The sequence below is a fragment of the Drosophila serrata genome, unplaced genomic scaffold (assembly GCF_035046125.1).
Source record: "Drosophila serrata isolate PLE 108 unplaced genomic scaffold, ASM3504612v1 contig_100, whole genome shotgun sequence".
NCBI classification, from domain to species: domain Eukaryota; kingdom Metazoa; phylum Arthropoda; class Insecta; order Diptera; family Drosophilidae; genus Drosophila; species Drosophila serrata.
Window position 1 is genome coordinate 229,094 of NW_028256998.1, and position 18,895 is coordinate 247,988.

Consider the following 18,895-nt stretch of genomic DNA (forward strand, 5'->3'; position numbering starts at 1 on the left):
AGAGAAGAGAGAGGAGCTAAGTTCTTAATTTAATTTGATTAACGTATCGTATAGGTCTGATATATCAAAAAGAATATTGATATCGTAACGTTTAAAAATTGACTCGTCAAATTTCTCAAAAATAAAAGTACATATCAATATCGATATTAATTATTTACCCGTCTTTAAGAGTACCTTATCGCCATGTACTTTTTGAACGAATTTGGTGTATATCTTTCTTCTTTTTAAGCTAAAGCAAGAAAGGAAGCCAATTTCGGCACGTTTATATAACCTTGCAGATAGAACTTCGATAACTGGGAATTAATACATTATAAACTATTCATATTTATGTAAAAAAAAAAACAATGAAGTTTTGCCTGCTTTCATTTCATACACCTATACATATGGGCAATTCTCCAGAAACGTGCACCGCGGCCAAAAACTTAAAATTGCTTAAAAACGAGTATTTTTAACATGATTACATTAAAAAGTGGTCAGGATGATCAAGACTAAGATAATTTTTCATTTTCTAAAATAAGTTTCAAAAAAATCGATGTCAAACACGCGCAAACGCAAATAATGTTGTTTTTATCAAAAAAAGGCATAAAAAATGGCATGTTTTGTTTTGATGCCCATCTCTTAAACCGAACCATTTTGCTTTAACTTTTGGTTTCTAATATGACATAAAAAACCCAAAGATTCAATATTAAGTGCAAACGGACATATCCGATCACCAATATTCGTACAGTTTCAGTTTAAATTAGCGCTTTCCAAAATGTCGCGTGCGACCGGGAATAAAATTGAATTTAAAAAATAACTACTTAATATTTTAAAATCAAACAAAATACGTTAGTAAGATAATTCATTGCGTAATTCATTAAAATTTATTGTACTACAATTTTTCATCACGTTTCGCTGAAATCAGAGCTTAAACTGGTTTTTTTCAAATGTAACTTCTATTTTTGTCGCGTGCGAACGCAGTACATTTTAGTGAATATCTTGAAAACAAACAAGGGTTCAAAATCGACCTTTGCACCAATTATAGTGCTAACCAAGAGCTATACGTTTCAATTTTTATAAAATTAAAATAAAGTCTTGGCACATGTGTTTTTTTAGTTTGAATGCGTACGAATGTCGCATTCGACACCAGAGAATTGCCCATATTATATTTACAGTTTTGAGTTTTCCTTTATATTTAACGATCGTCTGTATGGCACCTATATGATATAGTAGTCCGATTTTCATAAAATTTAAATCAAAATTCGATAATATAAAATGGCTATATCTGAAATTTTATTAAATTGAAATAATTGAAAACTGAACAAAATAATATTTTTATTTTTCTTGATCGTTTCTATGGCAGATATATGATATAGTAGTCCGTTTTTCATAAAATATTACACGAAATAGTAGAATATGAAATAGAATTTTTTCTCAAATTTATAAAATTCTATTGAAAACTAAAAGAGTTATAATTTTTGTTAAACAAATTTTCCGATCGCTCCTATGGCAGCTTTTTGAAAAGTCGTCCGATCCGGCCCGTTCCGACATACATACATATATACGAGTGAGAGTTTATAAAAGTCTAACTGCAAAATTTCAGATACCTTCAAAACTGTGTGATTAGTTTCCGTAGAAACGGACAGACCGACATAGCTAGATCGACTCTGCTGTTAATCCTAATCAAGAATATATATACTTTATATAGTCGGAGGTGCCTCCTTCACTGCATTGCAAACTTCTGACTGAAGTTATAATACCCTGCAAGGCTTTAAAAACGGGTGGTGTTATACGAAAATATAAACAGGAACTTTTAAAATATTGAATCACAAATAATAATATTATAGTTTTTCGCCCACATGAACTGACAGTCTTTGAATAATTTGAATTGTTTTTTATTTCCTAATATTTTTCCAATACATATTAAATACATATAGAATTTAAAAATAAATTATAAAGAAGTATACAAATGTCTTTTGTAAATATTAGTCAATACATCTGGAAAGGGAATCATTCTGAAGGGCCCGACACGCTGCAAAGAGGGAAGGCCGCCGTGGCTCGCATCAAGAACTTCAAGTAGATCATATTTTTAAACATAAAGAAAAATCTTTATTACATTTTCCCGCCTAAAACAACGAAAACCTATTGCTCTGATTTTTGCATACGTTTTAAATACAATCAAAATTTTTGCGGCAAAAACTTAAAAAGAATTTTTGTAAATCATGAAACCTATACATTAAATTATTTGTATAATTTTAATATCTTCCCAAACATCAAAGAAAAAAATATTAAAAGCTGCCCTTTTATAAAGTTAGGGTTACAAATATATTTGACGACATTTAAGAAAAATTCGCAAATTTTACGATTTTTACATTTTAGTTTTTGATTTAAATAACATTCTTGAAAGCCTTAAAAAGCTAAGTTTATTTCCGTATTTACTCTAACTTAAATATTTAAAGAGCACAATTTATATTATATTTATTTTCTTATGTGTTCAGCAAAAGATAATTTGGTTTTCGCCTGGGAAAGCCAGCGAAGAGTCGGGTCTGCACTACGTCCAGGTTTGTATATATGTATGTATATATATTTATTTGTTTATATGTAGAGATTTCACGTAGGTAGATTGTATATATATATATTGTATATTTATATGTATATAACAGGCATTTTGCACACTCAAAAATATATATATTAGAGTCATTTACGTGTGAGAAAAATATGTTCACGAAACATTTATTCTTGTGTTTGTTTTTTAAAGTCTCAGGTTTGTATTTTATAAACTTATTTCTGGTTGCTTTTCGAGTTAGTTGTACTTTGATGATTTCATTTTTGTATTGAGGGCTATTCTAGGTCTTTTGTTATTGTTTATACAAATATATTGCATTTGTCTTTCATGATGCCTTTTTCCGTTTTTTTTCGGTAAATAAATACTAAAGGTTTGGAAAATATATTCGAAATTAATTTCTCTCTCGCTTGGGCTTTAAAACTAAATATTTGGAATTGGAGCGAAGGTTTTTAGCGGTATATTTATATGGTGTATATATTAGTGTGTATATAGTATACCTATATTTATGCAATTTACGAGACAACTAAACTTAGTCTCGCTGTTGCGCTGCTTGGCATCAAAATGCTTCAGAGAAATGCCGGAGAAAACTCAAAAGAGTTTCATTCGAGTCTGCTTAGAGGGGTGGGTCTGCCTGCAGACATTTTCTTCTTAGAGAAAAGGCTACTACTAAGCGAAAAGAAAATGGGTACACAGAATTTGGCTAAATTAAGATATATGTAAATCATAAAACCCTAATCCTCATCATAAATACATCCAAGCGGCGCACATTGAGTCCAGTTGGTTGTTTAAATGTTCCGATGAAGTGCAAAGGCAGTTGATGTGGGCTCCTGCCAATGTTTGATTTTCTGATGAATTGGAAACCACAACCATTCACAAATTTTGGCAACTCTTTAAGCTAAAAAAAAAATAAGAGAAAATAAATAAATAAAAACAAGAAAGAAAACTAACTTTGGGATGCCAAAGTTTATATACCCTTGCAGTTTCCTATTTAATTCAAGGATCGAATCGGAAATCGTTCATAACTAAGCTTAAATATTTGCATTATAAGAATCGATATTTATACATATTGCAGTTTCCTATTTAATTAAAAGATCGAATCGAAAATCGTTCATAACTAAGCTAAAATATTTGCATTATAAGAATCGATATTTATACATATTGTTATGTAATTTTTTTTTTTTAGAAAAATGTTGATCAAGAATATGTATGATTTTTAGGGTCGAAAATGACCCCTTCACAGCGTTACAAGCTTCATATTAAAATTATAAATTCCTGCAAGGGTATAAAAATAATCGTTAAATGCGAAATTAAATAAAAAATCCATATTTGGAGCGTTTCTATCAGATTCAGAACCATGTTGTACGGTTGTTATATGAAAAGATTTTGGCACAATTATAACCTAATCATTATTTTTTGCGAAGCTCGTAAATAGCAGTTTATAGTTAATGCATATTTCATAAACAGCTTTATTTATTCATTTCCATTTCAGTTAACTCTCAAGAATGACAATGATATTTTTCACATATACAAATGATATGTTTTTAAAATTTAATATTCCGCTTTAAGACATAATTCATGTCCAAAGGCCTAATCATTATATGTTGATATGCACATAATTCAGTCCTGACTTTTAACTGTTGACACATGTTTCATCTGTATAATTGATATATATATATCTTGACCTAACTCAACTATGGTTCTGAAGTATGTAGTGCTCTCGGTCATACTCACAACTAATTAAATTAACATTAAGCAGTTAAGACAGCACAATTTGATTCATTATTGATTCATTGGTGGCATGGGACATATGGTACACTTGGTGATATCCATAAAATTTGGCTGGCCACCTGCAAAACAGATAATCATTTAATTAAAATTAAAAAAGGTTAGGTTATACTGAGAAAGATATATATTCTATTTAAATAATATTTCAAGATAGAGATCTGACTCGAGTCCTGCTTTGCATTTGGTGTGATTACTGGATCCCGATCTGAATCTGGTTGTCAGCTCTGCTCTGCTGCGCTGCGCTTACCGTGCATGTGGTTCAGATGCCTACTGCCCGTGCTCGGGGCGTGATGGCTATTATATACATTGACCATCGGGGGCACATTGTACGGCGGTGGGGGTGGTGGCGGCATCGCCAGAGACTGTTGCTGCTGCTTGCTGGCTGCGCATGTGCAAGTATGCTGCTGCCGTCGGCGGTGCAGAAAGCTGAATGGTTGCTGGCTGTGGGGTCAGTGGTGGTGTAGGTGTGCTGGGTGGTGTGTTGTTTGTGCTCTGGCAGGGAGTATTGTTCAGGTTGCGGGTCACAGCATTATTCGATATCTGCTGCAGCAGCCGGCAATCGGCGGCCGTATATACTGGCGGCAATGGCTCGTGTTGCATGTTGCTCTGTTGCTGGTACTGTATGGTACTGTGCTGCTGTTGTTGCTGGTGGTGCTGTTGCTGCTGCTGATGCACATAGCCGCTATCACACGACGATATGGAACCTGTTGGGTGTGTGAAAGTAGCGTAAAGAAGAGTTTATGTCTCAAGTGGTGGTCGTGAAATGCGTTTCACCCTAATGTGGGACTCATTTCATGGCCCCATTTGCTGTTGTCTGTGTTTGTGTGTGAGGTGTGTGTGCTGTGTGTATGAGTCTGTGAGTGCTACATGTAGCCGACAACCAAACCAAACCTAGTCCAACCACCAATAAGTATCTTCAAATGCAAAAGCAGGGGCACAGAGTCTAAGGCGCAACTAAAAAAGAGGTAACTACTTAATATAGGGCTACGGTTTTTACGTGTCTACTGGTCAGGTTCCGGATTAAAAGCGTACTCGTCGTTTAAGCAGTGCATTTCAAGATAATCTTATGTTAATAGTGATGATTGAAGAGTTCTGTCTCGTTTAAGCATCCTCTCTCGTTGAGGAAGATAACTTGAATTTACAATTTAGGATATATTGAAAAGAGAAACTATAGAAAATTCGAAATTATAATTATTACTTTAATAGAATCACTAATATTTTTGGAAAAAGGGAATACACTAAACGAACGAGCGTACTCAGAATCCGGTTTTAGTAGCAGATATAAGCAATTATTTTAGTTTAGTAACAAAGCTAATGTACGTATGGTGGTCACTCACCGGAAGTCATGGACTTGCGAAGGGGTAAATCGCGAAATGTAGTCACGCTACTGCTCTCAAGGGAAAGATCCACGGACGGCAAGGGCGGCGGCGGTGTGGCCGGAGTGTCTGAGTGCGACCGCTCGTGGATGGCCCGTGTGGGCAATATGTTGCCTGCCGATGCCAGGCGTCGATGGGAGCATGGACTAGGACTCGGTGTGCACTGGATACTGGCAGCGGCTGCTGCTGGTGAGGTGGTGGCCACTCCGCCCACTCCCGCTCCTGCACCCACGTTCACTGGCGCTATGAAGCCATGAGCTGTTTGCATGTGATGCAAGCTGTGGCGGGGCACGAAAGGTTGGTGGGGTCTGATCTTCGAGGACTCAGACAGTGACAGCATCTTCTTAACTGCCTGCGGCGATGCAGTGCCGAACTTGGGTCCGTTGTTTTGCATCTGACGCCTCTGGTGATCGCTGGTGGAGCTGGTCGAGCTAGTGGTTGAGAGCGTGGGCGAGCTGGGGTGCCGTTTGCGCAGCGACAGGGACGAGTTCGGGGCCGAACTTGAGCTGGTGTGCGAGTATATGCTAAGTTGATCACCGGCATTGAGACTAGAGCTTCCCGCTCCGCCTCCCCCGGAGCTGCCGCCGGCTCCACCACTGATGCTGCCGCCGCCACCGCTCCGGTGCGATGTATTCCCGTGCGAGATGCTGCCCGAGTAGGTGGAGCCGTGCGCCGGTTCGCACTCCAGCGAGAACTTGTGCAACAGGTCCTCATCGCTGAGTATCTTTAGGCTGTTGAGGTACGCCTTTACGCGTCGCACCATCTGCGCCTCCTCAAACATCTTCTTGGGATTGGGAGCTGCTGCGGACTTCTTCCGCCGCTTAATGGTCGCCTGGCCGGCATTAGCCGCTATCACCGAGCCGGCCGCAGCATTGCTCTGCGAAGCAGACATCTGATTGAGCGAGAAGAGAGCGCTCGAGGGCGACTGGCCCTTGAGCTCCAAAATGGCCAGAAGGTCGTATGGCGAACTGCACATGTGCGTCAACAGGCGCACCTCCTTGGCAAGCATGCGAAGCTTCTCAAAGTTGATTAGGCCGTCGATACGAGTATCATTGCCCAGGTGGATGAAGGTGAGGTCCTTTTTCACGATGGGATAGAACGGAATGATGGGGTGTTGGGCGAGCAGCTCGGCGGACACCAACTGACGGTACTTGCTCATATTGCGCGAGGGGTCCATAAGGTCCTGCAGATCGTTGAACAGCCGCTGGTACTTCGACGGCAGCTTCTCCCACGTCTGCCTCAGCCGCGAAACGGCGCCGTGTCCCAGGCCCGAGACGATAGCAAACATCGAGTTGAAGTTGCGGCACTCCTTGCAGTGGCGTGCGATCTTGATAAACTGCTTGACGATCTTCATACGGCGCACGATGTTGTGCTCGGCACAAATCTCGCTCACAACCCAGAACATCTCCCGATTGACCAGTTCGGCAAACTTGCTCAGCATGGGCACTCCGTAGCGCGAGTGCAACTCAAACAGCTCGTCCACGTACTCGGTGGACTCGATCTGCCGGAAATTGGCAAAGTCTTGCAGCGTTAGCTGAATTGCCAGCTCGTAGGCATTCAGTTGAAGGAAGTGCACACCGGACTCCCTTACCAGTTCTAGTGCCAGTTCGTCCGGTACCAGCGGCTCCGTGCTATCGTTCAGCTTGAGGTAGTAGCGAGCCGCAAAGCTGATCCGCTCCGCCAAGTTCTGTAGCTGATCCGGCAACCGACGCTGCTTCACCATGCCTCCCTCGCCCACACTCACCTCGCAAAGCGAGAAGTTCGAGCTGGGATCGTGGATGCCGAACTCTTGCAGGGTCAGCATCACCACCTCGTGGGCCGTAGTCTCCTTGTAGATAAGGACATACTTGCACGTCTGATCCGCCTTGTATACCTTTAGCACGTGCTCCGGATAGTCCGGCAGCATGTGCGCCGAGTTGGTGGTCAGCGTGCTGGCTGCCGACGGTCGATGGATGTGGGCAGCTTGGTAATTCACGTTCAGAGTTCCTCCTCCCGCATCGCTGCTGGCATCGTAGTTGAGGCTGGTAAGGTCGGGGTTCGATTGAGATTGGTAGAGGCGGCCGCCACTCCCACTGTTCGCACATCCGTTTATTGACGATTGGGTGGAGCTGCTGCTGCCCGAGCTTACAGCCGCAGAGAGCTTTGACGGCTTGGGCTCATTTAGCAGTGTGTCCGAGGAGTCGTTTAGGCTGCCAACGTGATGCTGCTGCTTGAGAAGGTTCATCTTGGCCAAAGCTTTTTGCAAGCGACGCTTGGGACCCAACGTCATGAAGCCGCCGCCCTTTGTGTCCTGCTGATCCGAGTTAAAGCCAGATCCCGTTCCAGATCCCGAGCCCTTCTTCGCTGAGCTGTTGTTGACGCTTTGAAGAAGCTGCTGCATAAAATTGGAGGCCATGTTGCCCCCGCCTCCACTCACCGGCGGCGTTTGCGGCGGCGCACAGTCCGGTTGGTCGAGTAACATATCCACCGAACTAAGTCGCACCATATAGGCTCGATTGGAGGCATTGGCAAGGGAGAGGTCATTGCCGGCGCTCTCCGAGCGGCCGTGCAGCGCTGCGATGTCGCTGGCGCAAATTCGACGTGGACTTCTCAAGGACTTGAAGCTGGCGCTAGTTGCAGACAGACCACCGGCTCCGGCCGAGCCACTGCTATGCTCGAGAGCCAGCATCACCTCTTTGAAGCCGAGCAGATTGCTCTTTACGCTAATGCTCAGGTGGGTGGTGCCAGTGAGAATCTCTAGAGCCCGTTTGCTCGTCACATGGTCCAGGGACTGACCATTGACTTCGTGGATCTGGTCCCCACGCTTGAGACCTACATCTTGGGCCTTTGAGCCTGATTCAACTTGGGATATATAGATTCCCACGGCTGGGCTGCCGGTGGCCACGACCACTGGTCGCAACTCGTAGCCGCCTACGATTTGGAAGTTAAGCGGCTCGTCACGCGACGAACGGGTGAGAGTGCAGCTGCGCATGCGTGCTTTAGCTGCACAGGCGATGTGCAATAACCGCAGTTGACTGAGCAACTTCTTGCGCTCCAGCAAGGCCTCAAACATCTCCAGGAAAGCCATCATCTCGTGGTCCGCCTCGAAGTCTGTAAAGTGATTGTTCACCCAGAGAAGCACCACGCGAGTTACGCGATCCCGAAGCTCCTGCGTCTTGTGTGCATCGAACTGCTCCAAATCGAACCAGTGCAGCAGCTTGCTTGTCACCTCTTTGGGGTTCTGGATGAAGATACGGTGCGTTAGCAGAAAGTCCTCTACATAGGTGGGGTCGGTCACCGAGTTCTCCTCGACCAGCTGCTGCAGTAGGCGTTCTGGCGTTCCCCGGATAACAACGTGGCCACGCTTAACATTCGGCAGTGCTGACATTCCCGTTCCTGGTCCACTGCCGCCAGTTGTTTCAGTTATCCCGCCTCCAATGGACCGCAGCTCCGTGACCATGACCACACGTCCGTTCTCGTCCTCGTGCCGCCGCGTATTCTCCTCGCCTTGGTGCTGAATGCGGTAGTAGTCGGTCTGCGTGATGCATACAAACTGACAGTCATCGCACTTGGTGCGCATGATTCCTCGGTGGTAGAGTTTGTCCATGGTGGGCAGGATGCCGAAGGAGTCGCCCATTTGTAGCTCCTCTCGGCTGCCATTCGCGTGCTCGATCTCCACTGCACCGTTAATGAGCACCGACCAAGAGTCCAGTTCCTCGCCATCGGACATGACCACGGTTCCGGCCTTGTCCACTACGGCGAACACCATTACCGAGCAGAGCGCTCGTCGCACGGCCAAGGTGATATTGGTGAAAGCCTTCAGGCCCTGTGTAAAGTCGAGAAGCACTTCCACGTCCTGCTCGCTGCGCTCGGCTGGATCCTTCTCGAGGCACTCGCGTACGGCATCGCGCACAGTTAGACTCTAAAAGAGATAAAATATATGATCAGTACACAGTTTTAACATCGAGATGATTTCCCACGTTGAAAACAAAGGTTTTTAATCGAACTTAGGCCAATCATTATTTATGGCTATGAGCTCTCAGGTCTACCGCATACTTCCATCTCTTTTTACTACTGCATAACATTGCTATATATATAGAACAGAACGACATCACCATCACTCACATCCATGCTTTCAGCCAGATCCTCCTCGTCCGAGTCCACGGTGGACTCCACCAGGCCGGAGAGATCGATATCCTCCGCCTCCATCGACGATGTGTACGTGGAGGTCATTGTGTCGCTTCCACTATACGCCGAACTGGTATCACTCGAGTGCGAGCCTCGATTGCATTTTTGGTGTAGCTCCGGCCGGTTGATTGCTGATGAGTTGTTGCCCACCACCACTCCAGTGCTGGCTGTGATTGCGGGGGGATACTGTGTGTGGAGCGCAGATTAGGTGTATTGTGACTTAATAGAAGTACAATGCATGAATCGGAGCAAAGAACTTACGTGATGTCTGATTTGGTGATACGGCTCCATGAGGCGTTGCTTTTACTGTTGATGATATGCTGTCCACAACGGCATGCCAACAACAACAACTGCCACACGTCGTATTGTGTGGTGAGTTTAGGCTGAAAAAGATGATGTTTAAATAAAATATTTGATTATTTCTTGTGTCTCATATATAATTAATTCGTGAGCCATAATTTAAAACTTCTATTAATATGTTAAAGATGAACTCAAGAATTCTCTATTCATGTTTTATTTCTTATAGACAGATTTGCCTGAACAGTTCCAATTGAAGCTGTATAACATACTATCTATTTAGTTCACTTTTCAGAAATATTAGCAGACAATTGAGAAAGTTTTATGTGGATTGATGCTAAATAGAGCGTGTAAACAGCGTAGAAATTCACAGATGTCTGTCTACACAGCAAACCCTTCATAATATTAATTGTTATAAGAGTTCCCATAAAATATACACCCCTCTGATTTACAGAATATCTGCAAATGAAATCTCAAAGAAACTTTGAACAAAAAGTATTATAATCTCTCGCTAAAACAAAACGAAATTGCTGTAAGATTTTATTGGCCAATTGTTGTTTCTTTTTGTCTTTTGGTCCGCGAGCTGCTTGCTACTTTTTGTTGCCCCGCACCAACACTTTCATTTTTCCCAACAACAAAACAATGCTGCCAATAAATTAAGTCAAACAAAAACAATCACAAAGCGGGCAAAAAATTCTCATGCAATCGAGTCTGCGCTGCCGACGGCTACACCGCGACGCGACGCCGACGCAGGCAGAGGCAGGGCAACAACAGTGTGTGGGAGCCACAGCCTGCTGCTTGCGCTATTGCTACTGTACGTGTGAGTGTTTGTTGGTGCGCTTGGTCTCTCTGCGTGCTTGTGTGTGTGGGAGTGTGGACAAGCAACACAGAAAAACCTAAATTGTAGGCGACGACTTCCGTTCGCTGGATAAGCCATTGACAATAAAACGAGCGTTGCAAAATCAGCGTGTAATAAATGAACAACAAAAAGAACTATGTATGTACACATATCTATTTAAATAAAATAATAACACTGCACCACACAAATACGCACACTCGTAGACATCAGGGTATTAAAATGGGCGTGTTTGTTGTACAGTTCTGCTAGATTTGGGTCCTGGGGTAGCGCTAACATCGGTGCACTTGCTAATTATACGCACTTTTCCAGCTGCTGCAGCCGTAGACAAACCGTTTCCCGATTGCTTTCACCCGCTACCCTTTTATGTTGCACTTTGTACACTTTTGAATAAAGAAATTCAGGCAGCTTGTGTGTGTATTGGTATTGTGTTGCGCATTGTTGGAATTTCTTTCACTCACACACGCGCATCTCGTCGAAGGAAAATGGGTGTTTAACGGCCAGTTTCGTTTGTATATTTCGATGCCAGCTCGCTTGCTAGTAGCTAAAAGGAATGCATTGCACTTTTATCAATAATAATTCGTTTCGAGATTGCAATTTTAATTTAGAAAAATCCCAGCAGTCAAGCTGAAAAAGTTGGACGCGTCGTACAGTGTGACCGCACAGTGCGGAAAATACCCGACACCAAAAATACTAGAAAGTTGAATGGCGTTAGGAGATTCTTGATAGTACACTTTTAGTATTTCTTGAGTGGCAAGATAATGCTGCAGTCGGTGAATTAGCGTTCAAAGGGGAACGATGACAATGAAACCAATGATACTGTTTTTCATTAATAGTTATTTATACTTAAATTGAATAATTTCCTCTTTAAATCTTAAAATACTTCTATCTTTTTTATTTAAATTTTAAAATTATACCTTTAAGCTTATTACTACCGGATAACTAAGAGTAGGAACAATTGATAAATGTAAGTGTAAAAAGTAAAGTTTAAGATGACAAGTGTAAGTGTAGAATGTAAAGTGTAAAATGTAATACAAATGTAAAATAGTTTGTTGTTTTTGCAACACAATTCATAAAACCTAAGTTTTAGTTATTTATTACGATATAAAAATGTTATTTTTATTACTTAGTAGAACAACTAACAATTCAAATGGGAACCTAGGAAACCAGCCAACTTTAAAACAAAGCCCAACACTTTGTTCAGCAGATCACTAAATACTTATTATTTAGTTACAATTTATTTTTTTGATAAAAAATATAACAAAAAATAACTTTCTATTATTGTGAATCATTTTTTTTTTGGTAAAATAACGCCCTACATAATTCGAAATATAAATATGTATTTAACCTTCTGGCAATGTAATTATTTGTGAGCTTTTCCCAGCTAGAACAAGCAATGTCATTGGAATTTGATTTTCTTTGCTGCTAATTCGCAGCTAATTGAAAAAGTACCCACTGTCTACTTATTTACTTATCTTTTATGCACTTGCCAAAGCTTTAACTTAAAGTGTCCAAATCAATAAAGTATTATTTGGCACAAAACCATTTCGTCTCTCAAGGGCGGGGGTTTCCCGAGGAGCTCCCAATGCTTATTTGCCTTGGTTTTTCTTTAAGGTCTGCGAAAACCAAATCCCAGACGCAATCATTGGTTTTAATGTGAGCAAACGAAGGGCCGAAAGGCGAAAAGAACAAACAGCAGAAACAACAAACGGAAAAGGGAAAGAAACTAAAGTCCCAGAAAAAACCACAAGCAATATTGGGAGGGATTGTTAGGGCCTTGTAGTTAAGGGAAATAGTAAATTTTGAAATAATATGGTGGTTGATAAAAAATTACATAAAAAGGGAAGGTTGAGACTGGAATACTCAGCTAGAAATAATAAACATTTGTAGAAATATATTTAAAGAGTAGCATTTCCAGTAAAATTACCTAATATAAACAACTTCTTCATTTTATATTTGTACTTTTTAAGTAACAATTTTTTAATTGATTTGATTTGATTTAATGCTTTAATCACATTCGCGGAAACTAATTAAATATGCTGCTGATTACAGAAAAACTAGTTGTTCCATTAATAAATTACAATTATAATTGTGTACAATTAAATTGCTAATAATGACAAAAAACAAGGACCAAGAAAAAGAGAAAATTACGTGTCTGGGGCAGGGCTTGAACATGGTGCAACATGGTTGGCTTACATCATCAGCTTAAAACTTAACATATGTATATTTGTATATAATTTTAGAGCTTATTTAAAAATTGGAACATTATTGATAAATAACTTACGAAAAAGCCAGAATATATCAATTTTATGTAGTCGAAAATAGCTCTTTTTGGTTCTTGCATAAGACTAGATCCTTCATAATATCTAGGTTTTGTTTATCTAACTTCGTCACCCTGAAAAGACTTAATTTGTCAGAGTGAAATACTAAACAAATTTAAAATTGTTAACTTTATAATTAAATGCCGTATTAATTAATTAATCAATTAAGAAACAGGTGCTTACCAGTTGTTTTAATAAAAACCTTTCCATTTCCTTGCCACTGTACGTTGCCTTGCCCCACAGCAGGAACATTTCCCAACAATTTGAATTAATTGGTTTATTATTTTCTGTCTCACCTGGTTCTCGCCCCTTCTTTATACGCACCTTAAGCACCGGATTTGTATTTTATGTTATTTAATTTGCTCGGGCTCAATGGGAGTGGGTGGGGGTGGGAGTGTGGGTGTGGGGGTCAGGTGCAAGTGTTATCGAGGCCAAGGATTTGTCCCAGCTGCTGGCCTGCACGCAGCGGATCAAAGTCTCATTTAGTTTTTGGACTTGGACTTGTCCCCTTAATGCCCCGAGAAGAATTAAAAAAAAAGAAAATCCAAGGCATTTTTCTCATTCTTCGGTTTGTTTATTTTTGCTGCAAATTCTTAAGCTTAAGTGTTTCATTGTTTTTATTAATTTGTTATCTTTTTTTTTACTCGTAATTTGTCCGTTTCAATGGGCATACATACATAATGATTGTGCTCAACGATTCTCTTATCTCGTCCCTACTTAAACGTAAATATTTTCAGTTGAAATTATGAATTAATTTTAAGTTTGCCACAAATGTATTCGTTGCATGTGAAACGTTTTCTTGAACTCGTAATATGTTTATGCTTAATAAAAATGTATGTTTTTTACACATATTTATTTATATTTAATCATTCGAAAACACTACTACTAAACTCAGAATGTGTTACTATGAAATAATGTCATTTCTAAGTGAATATATGTTTATATATACTTAGTTTATACTAAAAAAGCCGGGTCAAAATAATGATTAATAATAATAACTAATTATGTTGCAGTAGTTTTCTGTTCTTTATTTTACAGTGTCTACAACTGCATTTTTGAAATATATTTAATTTGACAATTTTTACTTTCTGATAAAAATGGCTTTTAAATGTATCTTTTTTGAATTACATTTTTTTTCTACTACAGCGAAACCTTTTTAAAGCTTTTGATAGAATAAAAATGATAGACTTAGGAATAAAACCTCCTGATTTACAAGATCACAAACCAAAAGCAGGGAGAAGGCACAGGAAAAATTTGATTAAATGAAAAATCTCGTTCTTGATATGCGTCTAATTGACTTTCGTATAGACTAGATTTCAAAATTAATGTCAATATTTAGCTTTGGATTTGTAACTCTCTCTACGAAGCGTTCCCCTTTCCTTTCCTTTGCTCGAACATTATTTATTGTCAAAATTATACGCATGCTTAAACTCTTTCTGTTTGATACATGGCCAAAATTCAATTTTGAGTTGATATACATAGTTGTAGATAGAGGACATCGTGGTGGAAAGGGGACAGGGGGCGGCAGATGGACCTCGTTTCATATAAATATAGATTCATCTCGTTATAGACATTTAAACATTTAAGCATAAATGATTAGATAGATAGCGTTCAGGTGGAGGAGCGATAGGTACACACATATGTCAATGTTCTCATTTCCGATTCGATTTTATATTCTATTTAATAGAATTCACAATACCATATGGAGTCTAATAAGATTACTTATGCTGCTGATCATCTAATTGATTCCTTTCAAGTTATATACATTAAATCTTTTAATTCCATCAGAAGCCATTATCTAGATTTTTCTTCTTACAGTTTTACTAAGATTAAGCTTTACCTGTTCTTTACCAGAAATACCCTACATCAGCGGGTATAAGTATTTAAACCCATGTGATCATGATGATTAAAATCATGGATGATACGATGATAAATGAGAAAATAGAGTTAAAAACAATTTCCTTAAAATGTAAAGCAGTTTTTAGAATTCAGCGCTACAATTTCCTTCATCTTTTAGTCTTCGACTCTGACAGCTCTGAGTGCTCAAAATGGAATTAGTGTATGAAAAGTTCGATCTTTGGCCTAAGCTTAGCTATTCTAACATTTGATTTTAAATGCATATTCCACATAAATGCATTAAATTAGCAAAGAACTTTTCAATAATTTATGATTTATGATATATTATGAGATAAAATCGCATTAAGATCAATTCTTTAATTCTTTAATACATCAGTGTCTGATTCTGTGGCTTAAATCCTAGGTTCTTGCGCTGCAGAAATAAATGTATCTCCCGGAAATTGGGTCTGCTCGACTCGTTGCGTTGCCAGCACTCGCACATGAGATCGTAGATTTCCCGCGGACAGTTGAGGGGCATGGGCAACAGTTCCTGGAAAATAAGAACCATAAGTCTTCTTGCTGGGTAGTAAATTAATTAACTTAGACTTACATGCATTGCATCGTCCTGGTAAATGTGACCGATATTTTCTATAACATTCTCATCGGTCATATGCTCGTACGGCTGTTCCCTGGCGAATGTCAATATCTCCCACAGGGCCACGGCAAAGGACCAAACATCCGATTTTGTGGTAAATTTACCCTGTAATAAATATATTTTAATTAAATAATAGTAAAAATATAGTGAGGTTTAATGGTCAAGAACACTCATTAAAGATCAATGTCTCATTCTTTTATGTCCTTGACTTGATGGTTTAAGTGTGTGAGTATTTTGATTGCTGTTAAGTATAAAATGTTGTTTATATGTACAGTTAACTCCATCCATAAATATGCCTTAAGTCGCGCCTTCCGCCCTTCTAAATAAAGAAATCTGCTCACTGCCAAAGGCCTTTTGATTTTGTTTACATGCTTTTTGGCTTAAGGATTATGCGGTTCCTATGCACAAAAAAAAAACCTATTCATGTGTACAAATATCCTCTAACGTAACTTTTGCGCTTTTTAATATACGCACCCTATCCCGCACCCCATCTCTAGTCCTTTTTAGCCCATTTCCCCAGCCATATTCCTAGCTTTATTCCCATGCCACACCATGAGTAGCTACTATGTTGTCCTTTTGCTCGTTTATTTTGCCCTACAGGCAATGGAAACCTCGGAAACAAACTGCCAAACCAGGCAGTCAAACGTATTCTAGATTTCTCCGTATCCCACCAATGGTTTTCCTCTGTCTGTCATACCCGTATCTGGAAAATATACACATTCATACAATATATATATGTGGTCTTTATAAAAATGTATGTATTTATAACTCGTTTCAGTTCGTTTTCCAATGCCTCTTCTCTTGGGTTTCATGTACTTAATTAATTTATTTAGTGTGGTTTTCGCTCTGGGATTTATAAAATATTTTTCTCGGTTTTTGGTTCTTTGTTAAATCCTTGCCTAAAGTTTTCGTTTGCATAAGGGTAAGGGACCTTCGCATATCACAGGATTGCAGAACCACCTCTTAATGGATTTCCGGAGAGATACAAGATTTAGAATTCGTAATAATTATAAATACTTAGTTTAATATCAAAAACAACTTTAAAATCGTAAATTGCGTTAAAAATGTATTTCAAAAGTGTACTCTCAGAGTAAAAATTAAAAACTTTGTACTTAAAATAGATACTTTACCATTAGCACACTCTCCCAGGCCATCCAACGAATGGGCATCGGTTGGGTTTGTCTGCCGGTTGTGCCCTCCAGTTGGCAATAGTCCGATGCATATGCCGACCGATTTATCACAGTTCCAATAGAGCAAACTTTGACGCTCAGCTCTGGGCCAATAATGCAGCTTCTGTAAATAAAAAAACAAGAGACGAGAGCAAAGAAGAGGGCTTTGAGCGGACGTAAGCATTGAAAATTCAATTAAAAATACCAGAAATGAAATAAACAAACACTTCCGCAGGCCAAAAAGCCAAATAACCCCAGGAGCATACGTAGCCAGAGAAATCAGGATATGCTCCCTTGCCGGCCCAAGTAGATTGCCTCGCTGCCGTTGTCCCTGTTGGTCCTTCCATGCATTTCAAATGAAGCAGCCCGAGGATTTACCCCTTCCTCGGATTACTTAACTTTTCACAGGGGTGCCTGTGGTTTCGGTATATGATTTTAACAGAGTTCAAAATTGTTACGTATTTTAATTTCGTTCAAAAAATTTATATTTTAAAATAAAAACAATTTTAGATTTTCAATTTTATTGAATGGAAATGTGATTAATTTAATAACCAAGAAAGAGATGTTTCTATAGCATTAGTTGTAACTTTTAATACTAAGAACTCGGTGAGCTTAAAATATATAAATATAGGATTGATATCGAGAGTTAGGTATGATATATCGAAGACAATATCACTCTTAATATTATATCGAAAATATAGTAAAGTTTGTTATATCGAATTGTGAAAGTTACAAAAAAACCATTCATTGTAAATTGTCAACTTAAGTAAAACTATCGGGTTTATCGAAAAAAAAATAACAAAAATAACTATATATATTTGTCTTTCTTATCCTATATAGAATACATAAATCGAAACGTAAAATTATCGATTTATTATCTTCCTTTGAGTTGGATATCTATACAGTATATACAGGTTAATATTTTGTGGGTGAGACCCATTATGTTTTATGTTTTATTTATTTCTTTCAAATTGATTTTGAAATTATAGCCATATCTTAAGCACATCATACATATTTCAACTCGAATAACGTCCCAAGAATGATGTGAAAAATCACTTTGAATGGCATTGACATCGTCTTACTGATCCGGAAATCGACAGGGGAAAAGTTTTGCTGATATCGGTCAGCTTTCGGAACAGCTGGCCATCTGACAAACTCATTAAGGGGAGCGGCGGCATTGAAGGATGCACAGAAAGAGCAAGGCTGGGTAAGTAAACAAATGGAAATGGCTGGTCGGTGGGGGATATGGCCGGGGGCTAAGCCCCTGGATTCAGCCAGGATACACATCATGCACCCCACAACTCGTGAACGTGAATGCGACCCGCAAAAGGGGCATTACACATAAGCAGACAGGTCTGACGTGCATAATTTCCTGCCTCTCAATATTGAAAAAGGATATGAGGTCCTGTCACATTACAAATAAAATGTAAGCTTCAAGTGCTGTGTGCGACGTCGCTGTCTCGACATGTAATGCGTTTAGCCCAAATCGCAAACCAAAAGTCAGGGGGTACGGACCGAGGAGTTGCAACCCCGCAGTAGACAACTGTTTCTGGTTTCTGGTGCGTTATAGATTTCGATTACCACCACGACGTGGCAACAGTTTGCGAGTGAAAGGTTTAATTTTCAACTAGCATGCGATGAGGGCGGGCATCCTGGGAGCTCCTGCCACAGGATACTTGGATTGAGGGTCGCTCGCTGAGTGAGTAGTTAAGTAGGCTTGTCTTGGTTGTTTATGGATTGGCTAGGATTTCCATTCTTGTGCTTTTGACATCCATTGACAGTGACGCCGACACGTGTCGAGGCTTTCTCCTTCTGTCTGGATAGTAAAGTGAGAAACCCAAGCCCATCCCTTGCCACTTGTTCACACTTCTCGCTGTCTTTAATATTT

General features: G+C 39.7%; 2 protein-coding genes and 1 long non-coding RNA gene across 4 annotated transcripts in view; 1 reads left to right on the forward strand and 2 right to left on the reverse strand.

Moving 5' to 3' along the window:
• Positions 1 to 1,858: 1,858 nt before the first annotated feature.
• Positions 1,859 to 11,733, reverse strand: PDZ-GEF (PDZ domain-containing guanine nucleotide exchange factor). Its single transcript, XM_020954583.2, is given in 8 exon segments — positions 1,859 to 3,440; positions 4,277 to 4,392; positions 4,578 to 4,708; positions 4,710 to 5,034; positions 5,668 to 9,607; positions 9,811 to 10,059; positions 10,135 to 10,256; positions 11,488 to 11,733. Coding segments are annotated over 6 exon segments (4,743 nt in total). The 5' UTR covers positions 10,165 to 10,256; positions 11,488 to 11,733; the 3' UTR covers positions 1,859 to 3,440; positions 4,277 to 4,324.
• On the forward strand, positions 11,034 to 17,530 carry LOC147644764 (uncharacterized). Its single transcript, XR_015273533.1, has 3 exons — positions 11,034 to 11,167; positions 16,975 to 17,183; positions 17,243 to 17,530. It is a non-coding gene; the product is annotated as an uncharacterized LOC147644764 (long non-coding RNA).
• Positions 13,900 to 18,895, reverse strand: part of Ddr (discoidin domain-containing receptor 2) — a 108,963-nt gene continuing 103,967 nt past the window's right edge. For both annotated transcript variants that reach the window (XM_020954626.2, XM_086841123.1), the window contains 3 exons: positions 16,969 to 17,131; positions 15,794 to 15,943; positions 13,900 to 15,733 (listed from right to left, as the gene is read on the reverse strand). In XM_020954626.2, coding sequence (XP_020810285.2) covers positions 15,569 to 15,733; positions 15,794 to 15,943; positions 16,969 to 17,131 — 478 coding nt within the window. In that variant the 3' untranslated portion in view covers positions 13,900 to 15,568. The remainder of the gene's footprint in view (positions 15,734 to 15,793; positions 15,944 to 16,968; positions 17,132 to 18,895) is intronic.